General features: G+C 39.0%; 2 protein-coding genes across 16 annotated transcripts in view; one reads left to right on the plus strand and one right to left on the minus strand.

Annotated features, from left to right (window-relative positions):
- The window catches only part of LOC140312341 (allantoinase, mitochondrial), a 505108-nt gene that overhangs the window by 452138 nt on the left and 32521 nt on the right, over positions 1 to 20449 (plus strand). The gene's annotated exons all lie outside the window — the stretch shown is intronic.
- The window catches only part of kif1aa (kinesin family member 1Aa), a 37133-nt gene that overhangs the window by 14096 nt on the left and 2588 nt on the right, over positions 1 to 20449 (minus strand). For 4 of the 15 annotated variants that reach the window (XM_072390116.1, XM_072390117.1, XM_072390115.1 and 1 more), the window contains exons 3-27: positions 13464 to 13537; positions 13165 to 13347; positions 13011 to 13076; positions 12731 to 12909; positions 12285 to 12396; positions 11929 to 12006; positions 11729 to 11794; positions 11600 to 11617; positions 11425 to 11503; positions 11250 to 11328; positions 10821 to 10963; positions 10091 to 10129; positions 7211 to 7413; positions 6755 to 6834; positions 6417 to 6492; positions 5707 to 5786; positions 5473 to 5579; positions 5299 to 5379; positions 4988 to 5168; positions 4810 to 4882; positions 4340 to 4430; positions 4099 to 4247; positions 3828 to 4006; positions 3476 to 3613; positions 1200 to 1496 (exon numbers count right to left, since the gene is read on the minus strand). In XM_072390116.1, the coding sequence (XP_072246217.1) occupies positions 1200 to 1496; positions 3476 to 3613; positions 3828 to 4006; positions 4099 to 4247; positions 4340 to 4430; positions 4810 to 4882; positions 4988 to 5168; positions 5299 to 5379; positions 5473 to 5579; positions 5707 to 5786; positions 6417 to 6492; positions 6755 to 6834; positions 7211 to 7413; positions 10091 to 10129; positions 10821 to 10963; positions 11250 to 11328; positions 11425 to 11503; positions 11600 to 11617; positions 11729 to 11794; positions 11929 to 12006; positions 12285 to 12396; positions 12731 to 12909; positions 13011 to 13076; positions 13165 to 13347; positions 13464 to 13537 (2851 nt within the window). The remainder of the gene's footprint in view (positions 1 to 1199; positions 1497 to 3475; positions 3614 to 3827; positions 4007 to 4098; positions 4248 to 4339; positions 4431 to 4809; positions 4883 to 4987; positions 5169 to 5298; positions 5380 to 5472; positions 5580 to 5706; positions 5787 to 6416; positions 6493 to 6754; positions 6835 to 7210; positions 7414 to 10090; positions 10130 to 10820; positions 10964 to 11249; positions 11329 to 11424; positions 11504 to 11599; positions 11618 to 11728; positions 11795 to 11928; positions 12007 to 12284; positions 12397 to 12730; positions 12910 to 13010; positions 13077 to 13164; positions 13348 to 13463; positions 13538 to 20449) is intronic. The other 11 variants (XM_072390123.1, XM_072390124.1, XM_072390129.1 and 8 more) reach the window with 5 other exon arrangements.

Genomic DNA, 20449 nt, shown 5'->3' on the forward strand with positions numbered 1-20449 from the left:
TAAAAAACTGCCAGCAGCTAAATATATAGTATGCTACACCAAAAACCAACGAATGACATCAAAAATCAAAGCGCACCTCGTGGATCAAAATGGTAAATTGTACAAAATAGGGGGATCACGTATTTATCAGATGTATTCAAGTAAAATTGACAAAAAAGGTCAAAATGAAAAGATTTGTGCTCTGGCATGCCTAAAAGAGACAGCTGCAGTAGAAACCAGCTCTTTCATCTTGAGATTTTGAGTCTGCCTTGAATACCACTTTGCGAGTTCAAAATTCCAAACTCTTTAAAACTTTTGGTTACACAGCATGATGAAAACATTTCACTGTGGGACCCCGTGTTATGCAAATCAGATCTAAACAGAGTCCATGAGATATGTCAGTGCTTTAGCAAGTGAATGTTCTTTTTTTGCTTAACCCCCCCCTCCAAAAAAACAAGCCTCGGCTTTGTATTTATTCACTTATATGTGAGACACACACTTCAAGCAGCTGTTTAGAATCAACATTGTTGTGATTCCATCAGAAACAAATGGCATGAACTGACCCACCTTGAGCTGACTCTAAGAACTTGTTGGTAGAAATAAGTGAGAAGCATTTAGTTACTATATCAAAAACAGCAACAAAGCAAAGTAAAACAAGCATCTAATTGAGATGAGATTAAAAACAAAATATAAAACTTTAAAGCCCAGAAATGTCTACTCCAGTGTTCATTCAGTAATGGAAAAGAATCTGTAGCAATGTGGGGGACATTTGTGGCTGAAATACTGAAGAGACAGTGACGATGACAATAAAGTCAAGAAACTGAAGTGACTGATTTCACAAAATTCCAAATTCAAAAAGCTTTATGTAAAGCTGACTTTCAAATCTCCACTTAAGATATAACACTGAAATGCTTTAGCTCCATGTTCACATTGCATCTATAGCCTTTCTGTGTGAGCTTGACAGTAAAATGGAAAATATCTGCAAGCCAAAATAATAGCTACTTTGGACAGAAGATATGAGGTTGGCAAATAAGAAAGAAAAAAACTTCTTTGATGTGTATAAAATGTGTACCCATTCCAAAACATACTCAGAAAATACTGTCTCTGTTTTGTGAACTGTATTTTCATCTCTAGTGATGTCTGTTATGGGAAACAGACCCTGCGTCTCAGCGTGAAAGAGCTAGTTTCCTCAACCAGCATGCTCCTGAAACCTCACCAACCTTCCCACTACACTGAATAATGGAGAGCGGTCGTAAAAGGGATCCTGGCCTTCGCTGGAGCCTCGGCAGAGCTCGCCCTCATCATCATCATCATCATCATCATCATCATCATCCTCTCCCCCGAGCTCCGAGGACGGGTCATCCAAAAAGATATCATCATCCAGGTCCTCCAACTCATCCTCCCCTCGACCCTCCCTCTGCGAGTCAGCCAGCTCAGTAATTTCAGAGTTGGAAAGGGTCGGGGATGGGGTAGGGTCACTCATGCGTTCGCTCATGCATGTGTTGAAAATGGGGTTTCTGGTGCAGCCAGAAACATGGGAACTAGGTTAGTACAGTTAGATAGAGAGCACAAACTTGTTCACACAAATGGGATGGTAGAGAAACGTATGGACTGGACCACCGGACAAAACCTCCCCTCCTTTGAACCAAAAGCTAACTCCAACTGCAGCGAAATGTAGGTACTGCCTATGCAACAAGAGGAGATATTTCAACGCGTAAGACCATGAGTATAATGGTGGACCACAGAAGCACCTACAGGTAAAAACATCATGTAGCACAGAAATGAAATTCCAAAGAAGGCAGCCACTTCCAACAATAGAAGGAGGCAGATACAGTGCAGTTCGTTTGATACCATATTCATTTTCATATAACATCACCCATCTCAGTTTGCCAAATATGCCATATATGGGAAGTGAGGGTTCATTACAGTATTTCCTCTAATAAAAAAAAACAGGATTCAATGAAAGATGGGTAACTTATAATGGCCGAGGGCGTCATTGACACATGTAAGTAAAGGTTTATTCCTCTAATTAGGTTAAACAGTTCATCAGATAGTGGAAATTTCTCTCTCCCAATTAAATCATAAGATGAGCAACTGCTTGTTTCAATAACACAGTAAAATCAGCAGTCCGCCATCAGTCATAACGGTTACATTGCCATTACTTTGCACAGTGTAAATACTCATATTATTACTCATTATTTTAAATAAACCCCTGTAAATCGGACTTACTTTATTTTTCAAATGACTTATTCTTACCTTATTTTAGTTTGAAACTATTTCTTTTCTAGTGTCTAGTGATGAATAACATCAATTCTTTTTCTCTATTATTATTTGCACCAATCACCAAAAAAAGTTCCTTATATGTGAAAACCTGCAATTACCTGCAATAAAACTGACTCTGATTCTGACAGTTGAGCTGAGCTACAGTTACAGCTCGACTGTGACATTAAACAGGACGTGTCCCAGTACACATGTACAGGAGCAAATTTTGTTGCCCGTAGTATGTACCACGCTGCGACGCTATGGACTGTTTCAGTAAAAGTTCAAGACATTCTGCCACAGCTAACTTTCTCTGGGGAGGATCATCGTACATACAAGTATAGCTGAACTCAAAGCACTGATGTCATTAAATTACTTGAAAGGTGATTTTGTAAGATGTAGATAAAATGATAAAAATCTGGATGTTATTAGAGCAGAGCGGCAGTCTGGAATGCTTCAAGCGATCGCAAGTTGACAGATAATCTTAATGGGCTAATTTTCAGGTCACAATTTCACTTTTAGTGTCAGAAAAACAAAGAAACAGACTGATGTGTTTACATGCATTTTTAAGTATTGTTTTGGTTAAACTAACACAATCATTCTTTTTCTTTTTTTTTAAAGTCATGTAAACATGCTTATTGAGAACACGAGCACGGATACGTTTAAATACTACTTGTAATTAAAACCTTGAAGTAAAACTGCCACATCACACATCAACTCCAGTTTTCAATAAATGCGGTGCAAGAGTTTAAGAGATTAACAGGTTGATATGCAGAGGATTACATAACAGGAGTGTGTGATTGAGAAGAATTCATCTGCAAAAGGGACAGAGAGACAGAGGCTGGGACATGATGTGCCAAAGAGGGAGAGAGGCTTTGAGTAGGAGGACAGAGGAGATGTCATTCTCAAATGTTCCACTGCAGATTTTCCTATTAAAGAAAATAGGCCTGTTATCAACTGGCATATTCTACAATCAAAATTCCTCATTGCATTGATAAGTGATCCCTAGTTATATATTTAAACAATTGAAACATACAATTTGATGATAGTAGTCCACTCAGACACCAGACTGCATGAAGGCAGGTGCAAATAAATTCACTAGGGTGTCTCCATCACTGTGGTGTATATGGCAGTTATATCCAACAGCCTCTGGGATTGTTGATCTTCGCATGAGTTAAGGAGGAATGTTTTCCTTTTCTACCCCTGCTGTATGGAACCAAAGGTGTTCAGTATTTACCTGCCAACCAGGCGGAACCAAGGGAAGCGATCATAAAAGGGGTCGCCTCCCGTCATCACATTTTCACATTCCTCTGTGGTATTGTTGGGCACATCAGCAGCACGGTCATACATCTCTCGCATGAGATCAAGCCTCTGCCTGCAAAAAGTGGCAACAACTGTCCCATTAAGATATTTCACAAAGAAGATACAATATGGATTTAATGTGTAAACAGCAGGCTTTTTGTTAGCTCTACAACTGAGAGATGCTGAATGACTCTTTATTATAACTCCATGCTCCATGCTGGAAAAATACTGTATTGGCCTCAGATAAGTAAGATTTTGTTAAGTAGACTTTATATTTGTTCAGCTACCTTAGTTTCTCTAATGTCCAATAGTGAGTGGCTCCATTCTTCTGATCTTGCACCTCCACGGCCACAATGGTGCGAGGGAAATGTCGCTTTTCTCTGTCTTTAGATGCCTCTAGGGGCAACAGGTCAGGAGGCAGTGGGGAGTACAAAGTGTCTGTCAGCAACACGAACTGGAACTGGACCTGCAGGGGACACAACGTATCAGTTTGGTGGCGGATCTGTAGATTTGACTTAGATACACTGATGGGGTATGAATAACAATAACATGTTGGACCTTCTTTTTGAGTTCAACACTGATGGCATTGGCCTCCTTAAGGAAGATTGCGTTTCCCCATAACAGGTCTCGCAGAGACGTAAACTGGTAGCACCTCCATTTACGGAAGCTCCACACAGCCAGCTCTCTTTCTCTCTCCGTCCATTGTACTGTTGGGCAAAATGATAAAAGATCTTCATGTGAACAAGATGCGTTAATGACCAATATGTGAAAAGTTTACTTGTCCAGTCACCATCTATACCTTCCTCCTCTGGTTCCTCCTCTTCTTCAGTGGTTTCTGGGTAATAACGGTCCACTTGCTTCTGAAGAGCCTCCAGCCTGCTCTCATAATCCTAAACAATAATTCATTGAGAGCCCATGACAAAAAACAGTTTAGTACATAAAAATAATTTTCACTATTATGTCAGTGAGTAAACTATCTGGTAAGATGACAGTCACTGAAATAAAGGACATAAAGTACTGTCTTGTATGTTAGTCGTGTAGAGGAACGTAGACAAACAAAGACAATACAAAATGTCATATATGATATTTATAACTTTTATTTCAATATAAAAATCTATGTCGAATCATCTCTGAGGTATAAAATATATACTGCACCTAAAAAAAATCAAATAGATTCTATCCACTCTTTCTATCTATGTTGGATTTTCTGGAGCTTGAATGATTCATGTTCACAGCATTCTGAATTCTGTTGTTATGACTGCTCAGTACCAGTCTTTGTTGCTCCAGAAGGTTGTTGGCCTCTTCTCTTTCTTTGCGATACTGATCCTCCAACTCCTGCAGCCTGAGGTCATAACACAGGTGAACAGCAAGATTTTTTATTTTTTGCAACAGTGTGTGAAAGTTTTATATCATTCTAACGAGCTTTATTATCTGTTATGTTCTGTACCTTTGTTCCATTTCTTGTTTCATGTCAATGCCCTGTTTCTCCAACAGCTCCCTCTGAGCAAAGGCCCAGTCGACAGGCTCAGCAGGGGTTTCGGCACAGGGCGTCCTCTCCCTCTCAGCCCTGGCTTGCTCAGGGTGGTTGAAGCGGAACACGTGGCTTTTTCCCAGGATGATGCGATTTCCTGCAAAGGTACCACAAATCCGAATCCATTTAATTAAATCTATTCATATGATGTGCACATCGATGTTTAGGTATTATACGGAGGGAAATATATAATGCAGAGACACAAACACATGACATGGCATTCTAACCTGATTTCAGAACAGTGGGTTCTGTCACTCTCTTTCCATTGACATAAGTCTCAGCTCCCTCACAGGGCTCGAGGACAACTGCTGCTTGGAGAAAATTAAGGGCTTAATATCACAGCAATAAAAACTCTAATATACACAGCTACAAGTCTGTGGAATCAAGTAAAATCTGCTCACTTTCTCCCACTGGATCAGAAGAACTAGTAAAGGTGCAGTGCTCATCCTTGATGAAGTGGCCACTGAGGACTATATCCTGACGACTGCTGGCATCTAAACGACCAACCCTAAGAAACATCAAAGGCAAAAGTACTTTAGTGCACTTAGTTCATATACCATTTTTCTTTATTTTATTCAACTTAGCATTTAAATTGTATTTCCCTAAAATGAAATTGTAAAGAGTCAGTGTCTGACCTGGTGATTCCATCTTTAATGTAGTACAGCAGGCACTCAGACATCAGGGGGTCCTCGTTGAGATTCACCAAATGAGGTGTCTGACATAGAATAAAGAATAATTTACTTACTGTCAACAATCAACATGTAGTGAGTACGATACGCACAGTAAATCATTTAGTATCCATGTTAATTACAATCTACCATATGGATTGGAGAATTAAAAAACACACACTCGCTGTAAGAAACCATCAGTAATAGTTAAAAACATGCAATAAAATTCCCTCCCCACAGCTTCCCAGGACAATTGTTTAATGTACTCTGCAGGAAAACAGCTGTAAATGACGGAGATGGAGCACAACCATTATATTTTCCCCATGTTTACAACCATTGCTGCCGCAGCTGCAGCGACGAAGTTCTTGAAGTGTGTAATTAAGTAGATTTAGGATAATGCTTGATGAAAGAGAGAAACACAGTTCTGATCTAGCAAGGTAAGGCTCCTGTTGAAGAGAACCTCAAAGCACTCAGGACACAACTTTTAAAACTTCAGAGCAACAAACCTCATTGGGTGAAAACAGCCCAACTGTGTCGATAAACACAGGCTGGGGCTTTCTGGGGCTATCAGAGGGCTTCGGGGTAAATAGGCAGGCATTCAGTGATTAATCTTCATGATAAGCATTAAATTTAAAAGGAAGTTTGGAGACATATAGTATGAAATATTTCATTTTTACCTTCTTAGGAGAGAACACACCAACAGTGCCACCGTCTTCTCGCATTGCCACACCCATTTCTGCCAGCAGGGCCTCTCTGTAGAGGGACATTAGACTCAGTACACCCAGTGTATTTTTATTTGTATATCAAGATGCCTGAAGTAAAAGTTTTAATGATAAGGTTGTTCTTTTTACCTTTCTTTATAAACTCTAAGCCAAACACTGATACATATTATTATTCTGGAGACCCCAGCTCTAATCAAATGTCAGCTGGGACAGACGCCCTTCTGTGACTCTAAACAGGTCAAAACTGTTACAGAGGATGGACGGATGGAAACTAAAATAAAGCAAAATCTTACCTTTCCATTCTAATGGCCTCTGTTCTGCGAAGCTTCTCTTCCCAAGTTTCATTAAGTTCAGCAATGATTTTCTCTGTTTCCTGTTATTTGAAAAATAAAGTAGTAACGACATCCAATCAAAGTTTGATATTTTTCTTTCTGCCAACAAATCTGCAAACAAAATTTTGCAAAAAATGAATTGATCTACTAACAAGTATTGGCTGAATTTTTCCTCCAACATAGAACAATTAGAATGAATATTGTGAACATGAGGTTTAGAAAGTAAAACATTTTTAAGAGGCCAGTTTGGTCATATTCACATAATTTGATTTGTCAGTAATAATAACAAAAATCACATACTGCCAAATGGTTTGTAATGGAAAATAAGACTTATTTGCATGTAATCAAACCTCTATGCAACTTGCCCAAGGTTTCATTTTGAGTTTCTAAACTGGCTGCATGTTATTCAGTGCTTACCTTCAGCCTCTCAATAGCCTCCTCGCTGCCTGGACTGAACATGATGCGGTCATGTAGACTGGCAATAGAGCCGGCACGGCTGGACAAAGCTGAGAGGGATGGAGAGGGACTCATCCCCGTCATGGCATTGGTCACTGTGGAGAGATCATCCTTTTGATTCACATCTTGGCCTTTATTGTTATTGTTCTTGTAATCGGACATGTCTGTCAGGGTGGGACGGGGCATGGGGAGTGGACCGGAAGTGGGGTTGGGGTAATCAATAATAGAAAGCAAAAGAACAAAGAAATGCAGAAAGAAAAGGACAAGAAGAGAGGGGAGAATAGAAAAGAACAAAGATATGTGGCTTCAAACACAGCTAACTCACAGAGAGAAATTTGAACGACTTGTACAAAAGCGATGGCAGCACCAGCAGAAAGTCGTGCAGAAAAGATGAACTTAAATGATGCAACAAAGGGACCATCCAGCCACATCAAGGCTCAAAGAAAATGCGTCTACTACACAAAACGTCAAGCAGAGCGTCATATGCAGAATCATTCAAAAACAAGAAAATATATATCTCTAAATGTATTCAGATAGAGTTTCTTGATTGTTACAAGAATGTTTCTTATACTGCATTTCCCTCTCAAGCATCTTTAAGAGAAAAACAAAAAGTAATCCGTTATGTAATTAGTAATCCAACATACGGTCGTAACTCCAATACAACTCCAATAAGGTCTCAGTTTCTGCTGAATACATTCGAAAACTCCTTCTTAGATCTGTTCATTGTCATGGCAGATGGGCTAGTGTGGTCAGGATTTAAATGTTCCTTCAAGGGTGAAGATCTGGACACACATGATTCATTAAAACTCGATGTACTAAAGGAATAGAAAAGTCACTGCCCTGTCCAGGAAAAAATGGAAACAGGGCAGCAATTTTCACTTGAATGAAGAGAGGAGCAGAACTATCAGCTGATCAACACATGGTGGGTTAATCTGCTGAACAGAACTAGAAGACCTAATCAAGTATTCAGTGTCTGCTGGGAAAAGGTGATGGAGGACTCAGTCCAGAGTAACTTAAATTTCAACCTCAGAGACAGCTTTTCTCATATTACAGAGGAGGTAGGGAAGATGGAGCCCATAGAGACCTGTAAAGGTTGTTGGTGCCTGTGATGGCAGCAACCCAAGGACTCACTGGTGGCCAGTAGAGATGAGGAAGGCTGCCAGGTAAAAGAGGGGGCCTTAATGAGCCTGGTTAGCCTGGGGAGTTATAGACTAGGCAAAAAAGATTGTTGAAAATGTTGTTACTGCAGCCAGATTTGTGGCTTGGGAGATGTTTGGAGAAGAGATCTATCTGCTGGCTACTAATTTCCTTTGGAAATGGCTGAGCAGCACAGAAGGGGAAAGACAGGCACCTTCCAAACTCTTTTCAGCAAAGACAAATGGTGAGTGTCACCTTTTAGGGTATCACACTCCCCAGCCTCCCAGTATATGCTATACCAGCATACTTGAAGGGTTAGACCGACAGTCGAGCCTCAGATAAAGGAGAAACAATGCAGGTTTCATCACAGTCTGGGATACAGTTTTGAGCTTTTTGCTCTCCCACAGATTTACAAGGAAGTCAGCACTTTGCTTATCCGGTCTGTAAGTGTTTTGTGGTCTTGAGGTAGAAATAGGTCCTGGCTACCCAAGGAATTCTCAGCGTATGGTGTACCAGGGCCACTTCTGCATGCTGTTGAGTCCTTGTACACTAACAGTGAGAGCCATGTTTACATGTTCAGCATTCAGTCAAATCTGCTCGGTGTGGGAACAGAACATTTCCAGGCCTCGTTTAATTTCCTGTTTGTAATTTTCAATGACAGCATTTCTCATCCATATAAAGATGACTTGCTCCCTTCAGATATAAGGGTAAGGTATATCTCAAAAGAAGGAATTTAAAGTATGTTGAGGCCTTGAGGGATTGTGAGACCAACCAATCTAACCTGGCAGAGACTCACACACAGTGGGAGGTGTGTTTTACAGGCCCTGTGGTTGTCATTGGAAATGTTTTATTTGTAATTTTGTATATATTCAAACAGTACACAAAGTAGTTTTCATATTGCTTGAGCTTTTCAGTTTCGTGTTTCATTTTGGCTTTGTTGTGCTCCTAAATTTCTATCATAAATTCTACAGCATGAAGAACATGGACTAGGTATCCATTGCTATGGCAACAGAGAGCAACAAGTTGGCAAAGTGTATCACGCCCATCCATCTGGAGAGCCATTAGCCTGCCAAGATGGATCACATAATATCGCTAAAGTTGTGTATTATGTAAACAGTGTAAAAAGTCATGGCATAAAATGAGACGACTACTTTAAAGTGCCAGTATTACACAAATGATGTTGCTCACTCACAGGAACTACATCATAATCTTACAGTTATTGTTTGCTTTCTCATCACAGTTGCCAACTGGAGAAAATCAAGCCAGACATACGCTACCAGGAGAATGGGAAGCTGTCGCTTCTACAGCAGGGAAATTAATGAGTGGGATGATCTGTATCTTTATCATTGTGGTATATGTTTCCATACAGTATTGCTCTGCTTTGATGATTCATGAGAAATTAAGCTCTGTACCTTTAACACCACTTCTATGAAGCCAAACTTATATCTCTACAGCAGCATTATATATTACAAGTCCCATAAGCAACTAAAATTAAGCCGGAAAGATAAGGCTTGGACTGACATTAACCACATGCTATTCGTATAAAAACTGGCGACTTAACTGTGATTAAAAAAAAATAAAAAAATCCAAAATCAGTCTGGTCAACACATAACTGTATTGCGAAGCTGCAGAGAACACTGACAAGCTACAGCAAGCACCCATGATATCAAGCGGCAGAGAAAAAGCAATAACCAGAAAACACACATTTCAAACCCTCTATATCAGTGCCAGTTGCTCGATATGCTGGGAGGAGAGAGGACAAAGAGTGAAAGAGAGAAGGATAGAGAAGAAATGGCACAAGACTTTTAGATAAAACGTTCATGGATTGTCAGTTGACTTGTCATTTTATAAGAAGACTAAGCACAGCAGTCAAAATAATATGCTCTCAGAATATGATACATACAGTCCTGAAATTCTGAGTATGAGCAAATCTTTCTCTGGCAAATGAACTGTTCATGGTTTCATTAAAAAATACATTTATCTGATTAACTTTAAATGTGTTTTCAGATAAAATGTGGAACAGTAAAGGTATACCTTTGGAACAAAAGTTGGATCCTGATGTAATAATTTCCTAAAATGAATGGATCTTCGACTTGTGCTGTTCAATTCCTATAATAGTGACCAGTGAGCTTCAGAGAGCAGCTGTGTCATACTGTCTGTGCTTTTACAGATTAACCTGAGAGAAAATGTAGCACAACCACAGAGGCTGTTGCATGACTAAATGAGCATGAAGACAGAAGTAGAGGCTTAACAGCAACTATGTCTGTTTGTTTATATTCTAGTTACTATTTTGTTACCCTGATCCTTAATTTGCTTTGTGCTCTTTCAGAACATATCTCAACAGAAACTACGAATGTGAGGGGAGCTAACTAACTTAGAGAAAATGTGTAGTTTGAAAGCATTAAAAATGAATTAAAACTACAAAGTCTCTTACTCTCAATTATGTCACCCAGGCCCTGGGCATAGAGGAGATCTTTCAGGCGGGACACTTCCTCCTTCAGCTCACGCACCAGTCGGTTGTTGGGATCCTCGTTGATGACAGCATTGCAGCGAATCTGTTTGGCTCGGTCAGCGTACCTGAGGATACAAAAGAAAGACACATAGAGCATGCTCACTCAGGTGAGGGAGGAGACGACAAGACACACACGTATAACTCCCCTGACATCACACTTTCAGGATGCTGCCGCCTGATACTGCAGCTGCTACTTGTGAAGATGTTTGAAGTGTGAAACTGAAGAAAACCGCTCAGGAAAATGTGCATTATGCAACACTTGGGTTCACTGGTGCCAGTGGTTTCAAAGCCATGTGCATCAGCTGTGTGGGAGGACAGTCTGTAGCAGAAGCTGAGCTGTGTGCTCTCTACCTGAGTGTGCTGAGGGTCTCATCGTAGTTGATGTCAGCTGGACTCAGGGCAGCAACCATTGCAGTCCGAGAATTCCCCCCTGACACAATGCAGAAAAGACATAGATTGGAATGCTTCGGGCTCGTGTTGTGGCAAATTTAAGGATTATTTCTCATGACAAAAATAGCATTAATACCCAAATTTTCTCTCAGTAGCCAAGTTAAAACCGAGTCTCTATATGGGATGAAGCTTTCCACTTTCTTCTTCTTTTTATTCTGTGTAAAACAGAAACACACAATTAAAGTTTGCATATCTATTCATTTAAAGATAAGGGAAGTAGTTAATGGGAAAAAAAAATGTTTGACAATTACCTTGTTTGGCCCAGAATCCTAAAATTAAACAGACAACAGAATGTGAGTGTATAATTATAATAAATAAATAATATAACACTAAATGTACATTTTTTATTAAGTATAACAAAGAGAAATAATAACACATACCACTTCTGCCAAAGCAGATATGACCTTTCCCAGTGTAGTTAGAGATTTGTTGATATTTGCTCCTTCCTGTTATGAGCAGCACGATACCAAAGGAAACACAGAAATGTACTGCTTCAATATAGATTTAGCCAAAGCAATTGTTTCCCATTCAATCAAGTAAATGTGATTTTAAATTTGTACTTTAAATTTAGGAAATTAACCTTAAGTCTGGTTCCTTTGGCTCCAGTGGAGTCTGCCCTCTCGCTGCCAGCCAAATCCACCAAACTTATTTTGCTGACCTGCAAACAGTCCAAGAAATAAATATGCCAATAAATAAAATCCATCACAAGAGCTGCCAACAAAAAATCTATAGGCCTTCATGTTCATTCCAGAGACTCGCTTCATTTCTAAAACACTAAAACATTCACAATGTGACATTATCATTATGACCTTCAAGCAGTCATTGATTTCCACTTAACATCAAGATTTATATCGGTCATCAGTCAACATTTAAATAAGCAAAGGCAACAGCTCAATGTTAAATAAATTCAGTTAGGATGTGAGAAACATATGCTACCTTTTCAGTGGTGTTGTCAGTCTCTGCATCGTGGCGTTTCTGAGTGAATATGATGTTAAATACAGCATGCGAGCGGCTGCTTGTCTCGTTCATGTTGGTGGCAGCCACAGTCCTGTACAAAGAGTTGTACAGAGAGCTTCAGTAACATTCTGAGCATGTACTGTACATGTATGCAAATGCCACATTTTGATTTTTGTCTTTTAATATAAGTCTATAACTCTAAAGACACTGAATCAAATTCAATAATGCTTTTATCTAAATTTTATTTCTTAGTTTATGAGGTAGGCCATAAAACTAAAGGCTTTACAGGTTGGTAAAGTAGTATTTCATGTAGTAGTAGTATCACGAAGAATGAACTTCCCTTTATTTAGTCATTTCATTCCATTTTTCCATGACTCTCACACACTTGACAATGACATGACTGCATAAATGGATGGCTCCATCACCTGGCCTTGTTGCCAGAGTCCATCAGGTCCTGGATATCATTGTAAGAGGTGACTGCTAGCTTGGACAGGTCCTCCACATAAGGCCCCATCAGGGGATGCTCTCGCACACGAAGGTTTCCTTTGTTTTTGGGGTTCAGTAAGTCCCGCACACGTTCACAGTAGATCTCCATGTAGCTGACCTGTTTAAATATATATTCTGTTTAAACATTTATAAGTAGTGGCAAGTTTACATCTGCCGTACAAACAGAAGAGGCAGATAGAAGAAGCTACCCACTCTTACCTCGACAGAGTAAGACATGCTGTTGTCAGTATTATCACTGATCTTTGTGAAAAGATCTTCACACAACTGAAAGGAGAAAAATTATATTATTGCAAGAAATCCTTTCTTTAAATTTACAATCAATATTTGTCAAGAAATCATTCTATTAATCTACCAGTGGGATGATTCCTTGCTGGTCCTTGACATCCTGTTTGCCCATCATTGTGTAGGACTTGCCAGCGCCTGTCTGACCGTAAGCAAAGATGCAGACGTTGTAGCCTTCAAAGGCGTGAAGCAACATTTCCTCTCCAATGTCTTTGTACACTCGCATCTGAGAGGCATAATTGACATCCTCGGGCTGTGGACAGAGATCATTAAAGTAAACCTCGCAAACAACACGACACAAACATCGTACTGTAATACAAATATGTGAGCGTGTTTTGGTTGAGCTACAGGGGGTGAACAATGAGTTACCGTGGTGTGCGACCAGTAGGAGTAATCAAAGTTGAAGCTCTTGTTGTCTTTGGCCTGCTTGGGATTGATGATGGCTGAAAGATAGGACAAGAAAACACAGGTCAGAGGGAGGGTGAACGCCACCCATGTGAAACTGTATCTCATCTGGGCCGGTGCAAGGCTGTGCTAACAGAGCTGGAGAGGCCTGAGTCGCCTCTTCTTTCTCTACCAATTATTATCTTTGGCATTTAAAACGGTAAAAAAAAATCCCCTAAAAGAAAAATTTTATTGGAAACCTCTTGATGTTCTTTTGAAAGTTAAAAATGAAAACAATTTCTTGACGTTCAAGTGTGAGCATTAGTCTGATAAGTATGCACTGTATTCAATAAGGTTCTTTCTGTGTATTAATAATTGATAAGTGATGCAAATACAAAGCAATTGCCATTTAAACTACCAACAATGGTCTGTCACTTCTGATAAGAAACTGAATCATTTATAAAACAAAATAAAAATATTTGCTTATATAAAATTACAAATTTGAATCATCCTGCCCTGAAACAACAGAGAGACTCATTACTGACAGCTAAAGAGCTGTCACGTGTTCAACCATAAGATAATCATTCTAATTTTTCTCTCTTCCAAATCAGAAGGCCATTTTGTTACCTGCAAAGTCTCGTTGGGCATTTTAGGACAGCTCAGACTCAGCTCATCGTTCAGCCTAAGGCTTGCAGCACATGGTAAGGGTCAGTTGTTCTTTGTTGGCCCCTTTTTTCATTTTTAACTATTCATTCTTCCCTGATGACGTCTAAAGTGTTGATATGATTGTATTATGTCTTCATGTGTCGGGACTGCTGTTCTATAAAACACACCTGCACTTTAAGCAAAACTCAGGAGTCAGTTCCTTCATTAGCGATCACATGTTCCATCTTATCAAAAAAAGCCAAAAAAAACATTTATCTATTGTACATTAATTACACCATTAACACATAGTATATTTGTTGCCATTTTGTAGTCAGTGTATTTCTATTGCTGCACAGAACCAGAGTTTAACTAATAATAGTCTGTTCTGGCAGATTTACGTCTTTTGGATGAGCAACGATGACTCATGAAAATCTAGTTAAAGTATGACATCTGATCAAATCTGATCAATCAGTAACTTCACATTAGATATGTCTACATCGGTCTCCTTTCCAAATGAAATTGAGGCACAAAATGATGGGGGATGCACTAACTGTTAGTTTTGTCTTTCTGATTGTGCTGTAGAGCTCTCTGGCGCTCACATGCAGCTGCGACTTTGTGATGAAGAAAAGATGCCTATGCAATTATTTAATCTGGAAAGATGTTTACACTTAAAACACTATATTTACAATTAGTACTTGTGCTGATATGCAGCCTCTGGAAAACAATATGATCCAATAACAGACAACTGAGCATGGTGAAAACCGACTGTGGGTCTCTTGAACATTTCCACAAACAATTAAGGCTTACGTGATAATATTGTTTACTGTTTTATGATTTCCACAAAGCAATTTACTGTCAACAAGGAGGAGTATACGATGAAAAAAGCATAAAAACAATTTTTCTGCAAATGTGTAATACTCTGCATTTCTTGGGGTTTCATCCTGTTAGAGATGAAGGCTGAGACAAAGTCTTTGCACATGTACAGCAAGAATTCAATTAAGTGAGCGACACCCCGCACACTGAACTCAAGCGTTGTTGTAACAGGCGCTGCAGTGCTCATACAACATGCTGTGATTAAACGTGGTGATGCCATTGCTGAAAAAGCTTCCACCGTGCTCCCAGAGCTCCAGACCATTTTCTCTGCTAATGCAGATGTGGTCGATAATGGAGGAAGAGGCCTTGGGCTAAGTACAATCATGAGTACAAACTATGATTTCCTCTCTACACTGCTGCTCTGTCTCCAAGCTATGAAATATAGGCCAGTATGGTAGAGTAAGGTCTTACATTTCAGGCCCATTCTTCACCAAGACAAAAAGATAAAGCTTTACTCTTTGGCCACGACATGTCCAGGCAGTCTGGAAGAAGGCAAGACATTCAATATTTTTTCTTCATTCTTCCATTACAGTACAGTAAAGTGACATGACATCATCATTAGAAATTCTAGTTAAATGTATAAATTAATCTTAGAACAGGATGAGCAACCAGCATCAATTAAACATTACTTATCAATGACTCCACTCATCACAGACAGATCAGGGACGCTGCTGTGTTCACCTTTGTTATCTGTAATGACGCTGACCATTATAAAGCTAGATTGTTTTACTGTGGAAAGCAACAAGAGTCTGGACAAATCAGAGGCTCTAATAACCAAGAACTGTTCAAACTAAATATAGTTTCTGGTCAGCACTGAAAGAGTATATTATAGGTGAAAGATGAAAAATAAAGCAACATCTGACTTTTGTCCAGAAGCTCTCTGCAGTGCGACATCCTCTCAGTGCTTACTCATCTTTGGTTGTGCTTTGATTCAGTAAAAATGACCCCCCCCTCACTCCTACTAAAGCAGAAAACCGAAGCATCTTGCACTCAGATAAGGTGATTACCTTAGAGTGGCAATGATCCATGGCATATACGAAGGTTACTATGAAACACAGGTCAAAGCTGCCTATTGCCTAACCACTAATCTCTACTACACAACCGTTTCCGCATCACTTTAAGCACACAGAGCACATCTCCCATCTTCATCGCATTCCCTATTACTATTTGTCACCTAGTTTTACAATGGGAATGTTTTTCAATTGGTAAGCGTTGAGTTTATAGATTATGCCAGGTCTGGAAGTTGTGCCACAGAGGGCAAAAACAATTAAATGGGATCTAGTAAAGCTGACACAATAGTTTCCCTTTAACTGACTGATAGAAATACAGAGTGATGAAGCTGTGAGATTAGTCACCTTTAGATCAAAATAAAAGAGAACAAAACATTATCTATGCTAGTCGCCAAGAACCCACAGACAGATTATCCATTACAAATACTGAACATACTTTTTGTCAGACTCAGTACATTTTACCACACGATCTGTGTGTGTGTGTGTGTGTCCATGAGGTTAAGGAAAACATGGAGGAGGGAGTTTATAAAGACACTCACATTGAGCTGTGTTGACTGATTGTTGTAGTGAAACTACAGCTGTTACTTAGCCAACACTAAGCTGACCAAAAGTATAATTTTGTTTTAAAGAGGCTATAGCTTCTTTTATTAATTCTAAGCAGAATATCAATCATTACTCTTTTACCAAGGTTTAAAGTTTAAGAAAGGAAAGACAAAGCCACAAACGAGAGAGTCGCTAACACTCATCCTGTGTTCTCATAGTTACACAAATAACAAATATTATCATGAATAGATGAAAATAGGGTGGGATCCATCCAGGTATACTCTGCCTTTTACCCCAAAGGCAGCTGAGATAGGCTCCAACCCTGAATTGGATTAAGTGGGTAAAAAAAAAGAATGGATGGATTTAATCTCTACAGTCTGGCTTTCACCTTTCTTTTTATTTGGAAGTTCCAACCTTCTCCCCTCAGGTTTGTTTTGATAGCCCAAATTTTGCAGGAGAAGTGGCTACACCTCTTTCAGGCACTTTTCAGTGAGGTTATAACGGAGGCCTCAAGTCAGCACGTGTACATTTTATTGTACACCACTGACATCGAAATGAATAAAGTAGTTATTTCCATTTTACATAACTGCTTTGTAGTAACAACTACATGTTACCAAAATATTTGCTACACTGTGATGGAACAACAGTCATCCACTGTGAAAAATAGTTTTAAAACATTTCAGAAATGATGAATTCAGGACTTTAACTTAAACTTTATTCAACCTTGACTTCTACTTCTTGGGTGTCGTGTTTCATCAAAATTAAACTAGAGCAAAACTATTAAAATAACTGTATATTAAAAACAAACAAATAACAGATATAGGTTATATTAAAAACAATTATATGTATGTGTTTTGGGCCTGAAATGTGTTTAAAGCAATATTTAACACTTCACTTATATCAGATTGGTAATTTCAGTATATTGTTATTTAAAAAATTTGACATCAATCTCAAAGTAAATGTGTGTGTGTTATGCTTTTTAAGGGGGTTGGCCCATTTTTCCTGTTCAACACTCACTTTTTCAAACACAATGACTATCAGGAATGGCTAAATCAGACAACATTTCAGTAAAAATGATCTGCTGAGGTTTAATTATAGTTGCTTTTCTGTCGGGTTTTCAGCATCCTTTTATGGACCATTGCATGTTTGTCTTTGTCATAGCTGCTGGAACTTCATAATTGTGACTGAGTGATACTGGTCATGCTGTCACGGGTGACCTGTCCCAGTCAATGGAAAAGGAAATGTGGCTGCGTCAGCAGCTCTGACAGAGGGGATGTGAACCCACTGACAGCGACTGGAGGAGAGCCACGTCGATGCTGCATTCGGCAGCAGTGGCTGTTTACAGCTTTTAAGATGAAATTCTGAGTTTATTAACCGCAGATGGAAGACAAGATGCACTTTACCATGACATACCAGTAAATACAATGTTTATTGGGTAAATATTTGTACTAAAATAGAAGCAGTATGAAAGAACTCAATTTCTTCTAAAATAATTTAAGTTTGTATACATTTGTTTTCCTAGACTGAGTTAGTAAAAAGTAGACCAATCAGAGTTTTCATTCATAAGGAAATATCTCATCTTTTAACAGTGGCACCTTCAGTCATAGAGCTGAGACTGAAGAACAATTTAAATAAGAAAATCATATCAACCTACTTGTAATAAATGCTGTTTAGTTTTGACCACTGTCAGTCACTGCATGTCAAACTGGGTCCTCTGAACTCCAGTACTAACCAAAAGAGAGTACAGCCAGATTACTGTCACTCAAATGGCATAAAAAGTGTAACACACTTCAAATAATTACACAAAGTGGATTTTACTGGATGGTTTTAAACTCTCAGAATATGCAACAGCAATACACACATTTGCCAAAATAGTGACACATGTGTTCACATTTACAGACGTTACAATGAGCTCTAATGGTATGTAGTAGGTTAGATTAATGATATATTCACAACTTTACTGCAGCAAAATAAATCCCAATCTAACCACCAAGAATCTGCACCATCTAGTGCTCTAAAGAGCGAGCCATTATTCCTTCAGGTCTGTCGCTTGCATCTTAATTAAGTTCAGCGTGGGAGGGAAGATCTGTCAAACAACAAGATTACTGCCATTCTCTCACTTTGTGGGAACTGAGCTATTGACCCACACAAGTGTCAGAGAGCACAAAGCAGAGAAAGAGAGACACACAAAAACTCCAGAACTCCTTCTTTTTTCCTTTCTTCAGCCAAGACTACAGAAGAACAAGGGGACATTTATACCCTGCTTATGTGCCCCCTCCAAACACTGCAACCAATGGGCTTTTTCATGACATCAGCTTGCTCATATCCTCCAGCCCACATCCAGAGCTATGGACTTGGTTTGGAAGAGGACAATCTGCTGTGCTGAATGAGCTTCTGTAACACTGAGCGCATCTTTGTGAGTCTAAACAACATTAAGTCCACTAGTAATGCTGACATGATGTTAAATTTATTTTTTTTCTAAGTGATGAACATGGAAGTTTCTCATTCGTGTTTTAGAGGTAAAGGCCAACTCGGTTCATTAAGTCCTACAATTTTCATTATAGTTATGCCTTTGTGTAAATTGCAGTTGTACCAATCAGAAGAAATTATATTTGCAGTTGCAGTTCTGTAATATTTTGATACCTCTATGAGTAACATATTAAATAATATTGGATTTTAATGTGAACCACTAGTCGGTAAAAAACTTAACGTAGATATGATTCAAGCAGCATGTATCCAAGGACATTTCATTCCATGCAATCAATACATTAAAGTTTAACTACAGCCTGTCTGATCTAAGTGGACACTGAAGGAGGACACATTGCTGACAGCAAACACTAAACCTGTTAACTTCATATAGACAGAAGAGGAAGTCAAGGAAGTTTCATCATTATTACTTTGGGGATCAAAATCTTCAAAACTATCATGCAAAGACTGTTCATATTAAGCATGTGGTAAAGAACATCAAAAACTGCAAACAAAATAATAAAAAAAATAGGACAACTGAACCTAGTCACCCCCGACACGAGCAGAGAGGAGGGAGATGGCTAAATTAGGCCAAACGGTAAATATTTTAGGAAGTCTCATTCATTATTGACAAATGGCTTTACCTGGCTAAGCAGACTACATATCGAGTATCTTTCCAGTCTCATTGCCCGAGTTCTTTAAAATCTATGGAATGTGGGGCTCTCTGATCTTTACAAGATGGGATAGTAAAAACAAATACAGGAGGTTTAGAAAGTGAAAAAATTATGTTTCATCCAAATGTTCATTGCCATTGTCATATTTACAACAGATTATGCATTAGCGGCTGATTTAAGTAGAAAGATTCATTAAAGAATGTTGACTAAACAGACTTTTATTTTCTTACACCACAACAGGCTATTCTCTAAATAAATGTCTGATGAAATCCGTTGGAGATTGTGTCACCTGTGCAGTAATGTTCAGAAGATTACAGTTTGATTAACTGTTGTATTTCTCCTTGTGTTTAGTGACAACACATGAAGCCTGCAGTAACTACTGAAGATAGTCATTTTGTCTCAGATAAATTAAAAACTGGCTTCCACTGAAATCCGGGATAGTTATGCTCATATCATGTGACTTGACATTGACCTTTCTTGTGTTCCACAGATTTGCAGAGTCACTCCAAGTCCTACGCAGGCATAATTTATCTTCTATTAATCGCTTCACTGACAGAGGTCAGAGTGAGAAACAGTACAGCTGGAGGAGCTCAAACTCATAACTTCTGGTAGGAGAAGGGTCCTCCAGCTAGAGCTCACAGCAGGCTGTGGGGTACAATGCTCTGCTGGGGAAACCCAAATCCTGGCATTCACCTGGATGTTACTTTGCTACTTGCCACGGACATTAATATTTTTACAGACCAGACACAACCATCTACAT

Source organism: Leuresthes tenuis, unplaced genomic scaffold (genome assembly GCF_036924035.1).
Source record: "Leuresthes tenuis unplaced genomic scaffold, fLeuTen1.0.hap1 SCAF_7, whole genome shotgun sequence".
Lineage (NCBI taxonomy): Eukaryota > Metazoa > Chordata > Actinopteri > Atheriniformes > Atherinopsidae > Leuresthes > Leuresthes tenuis.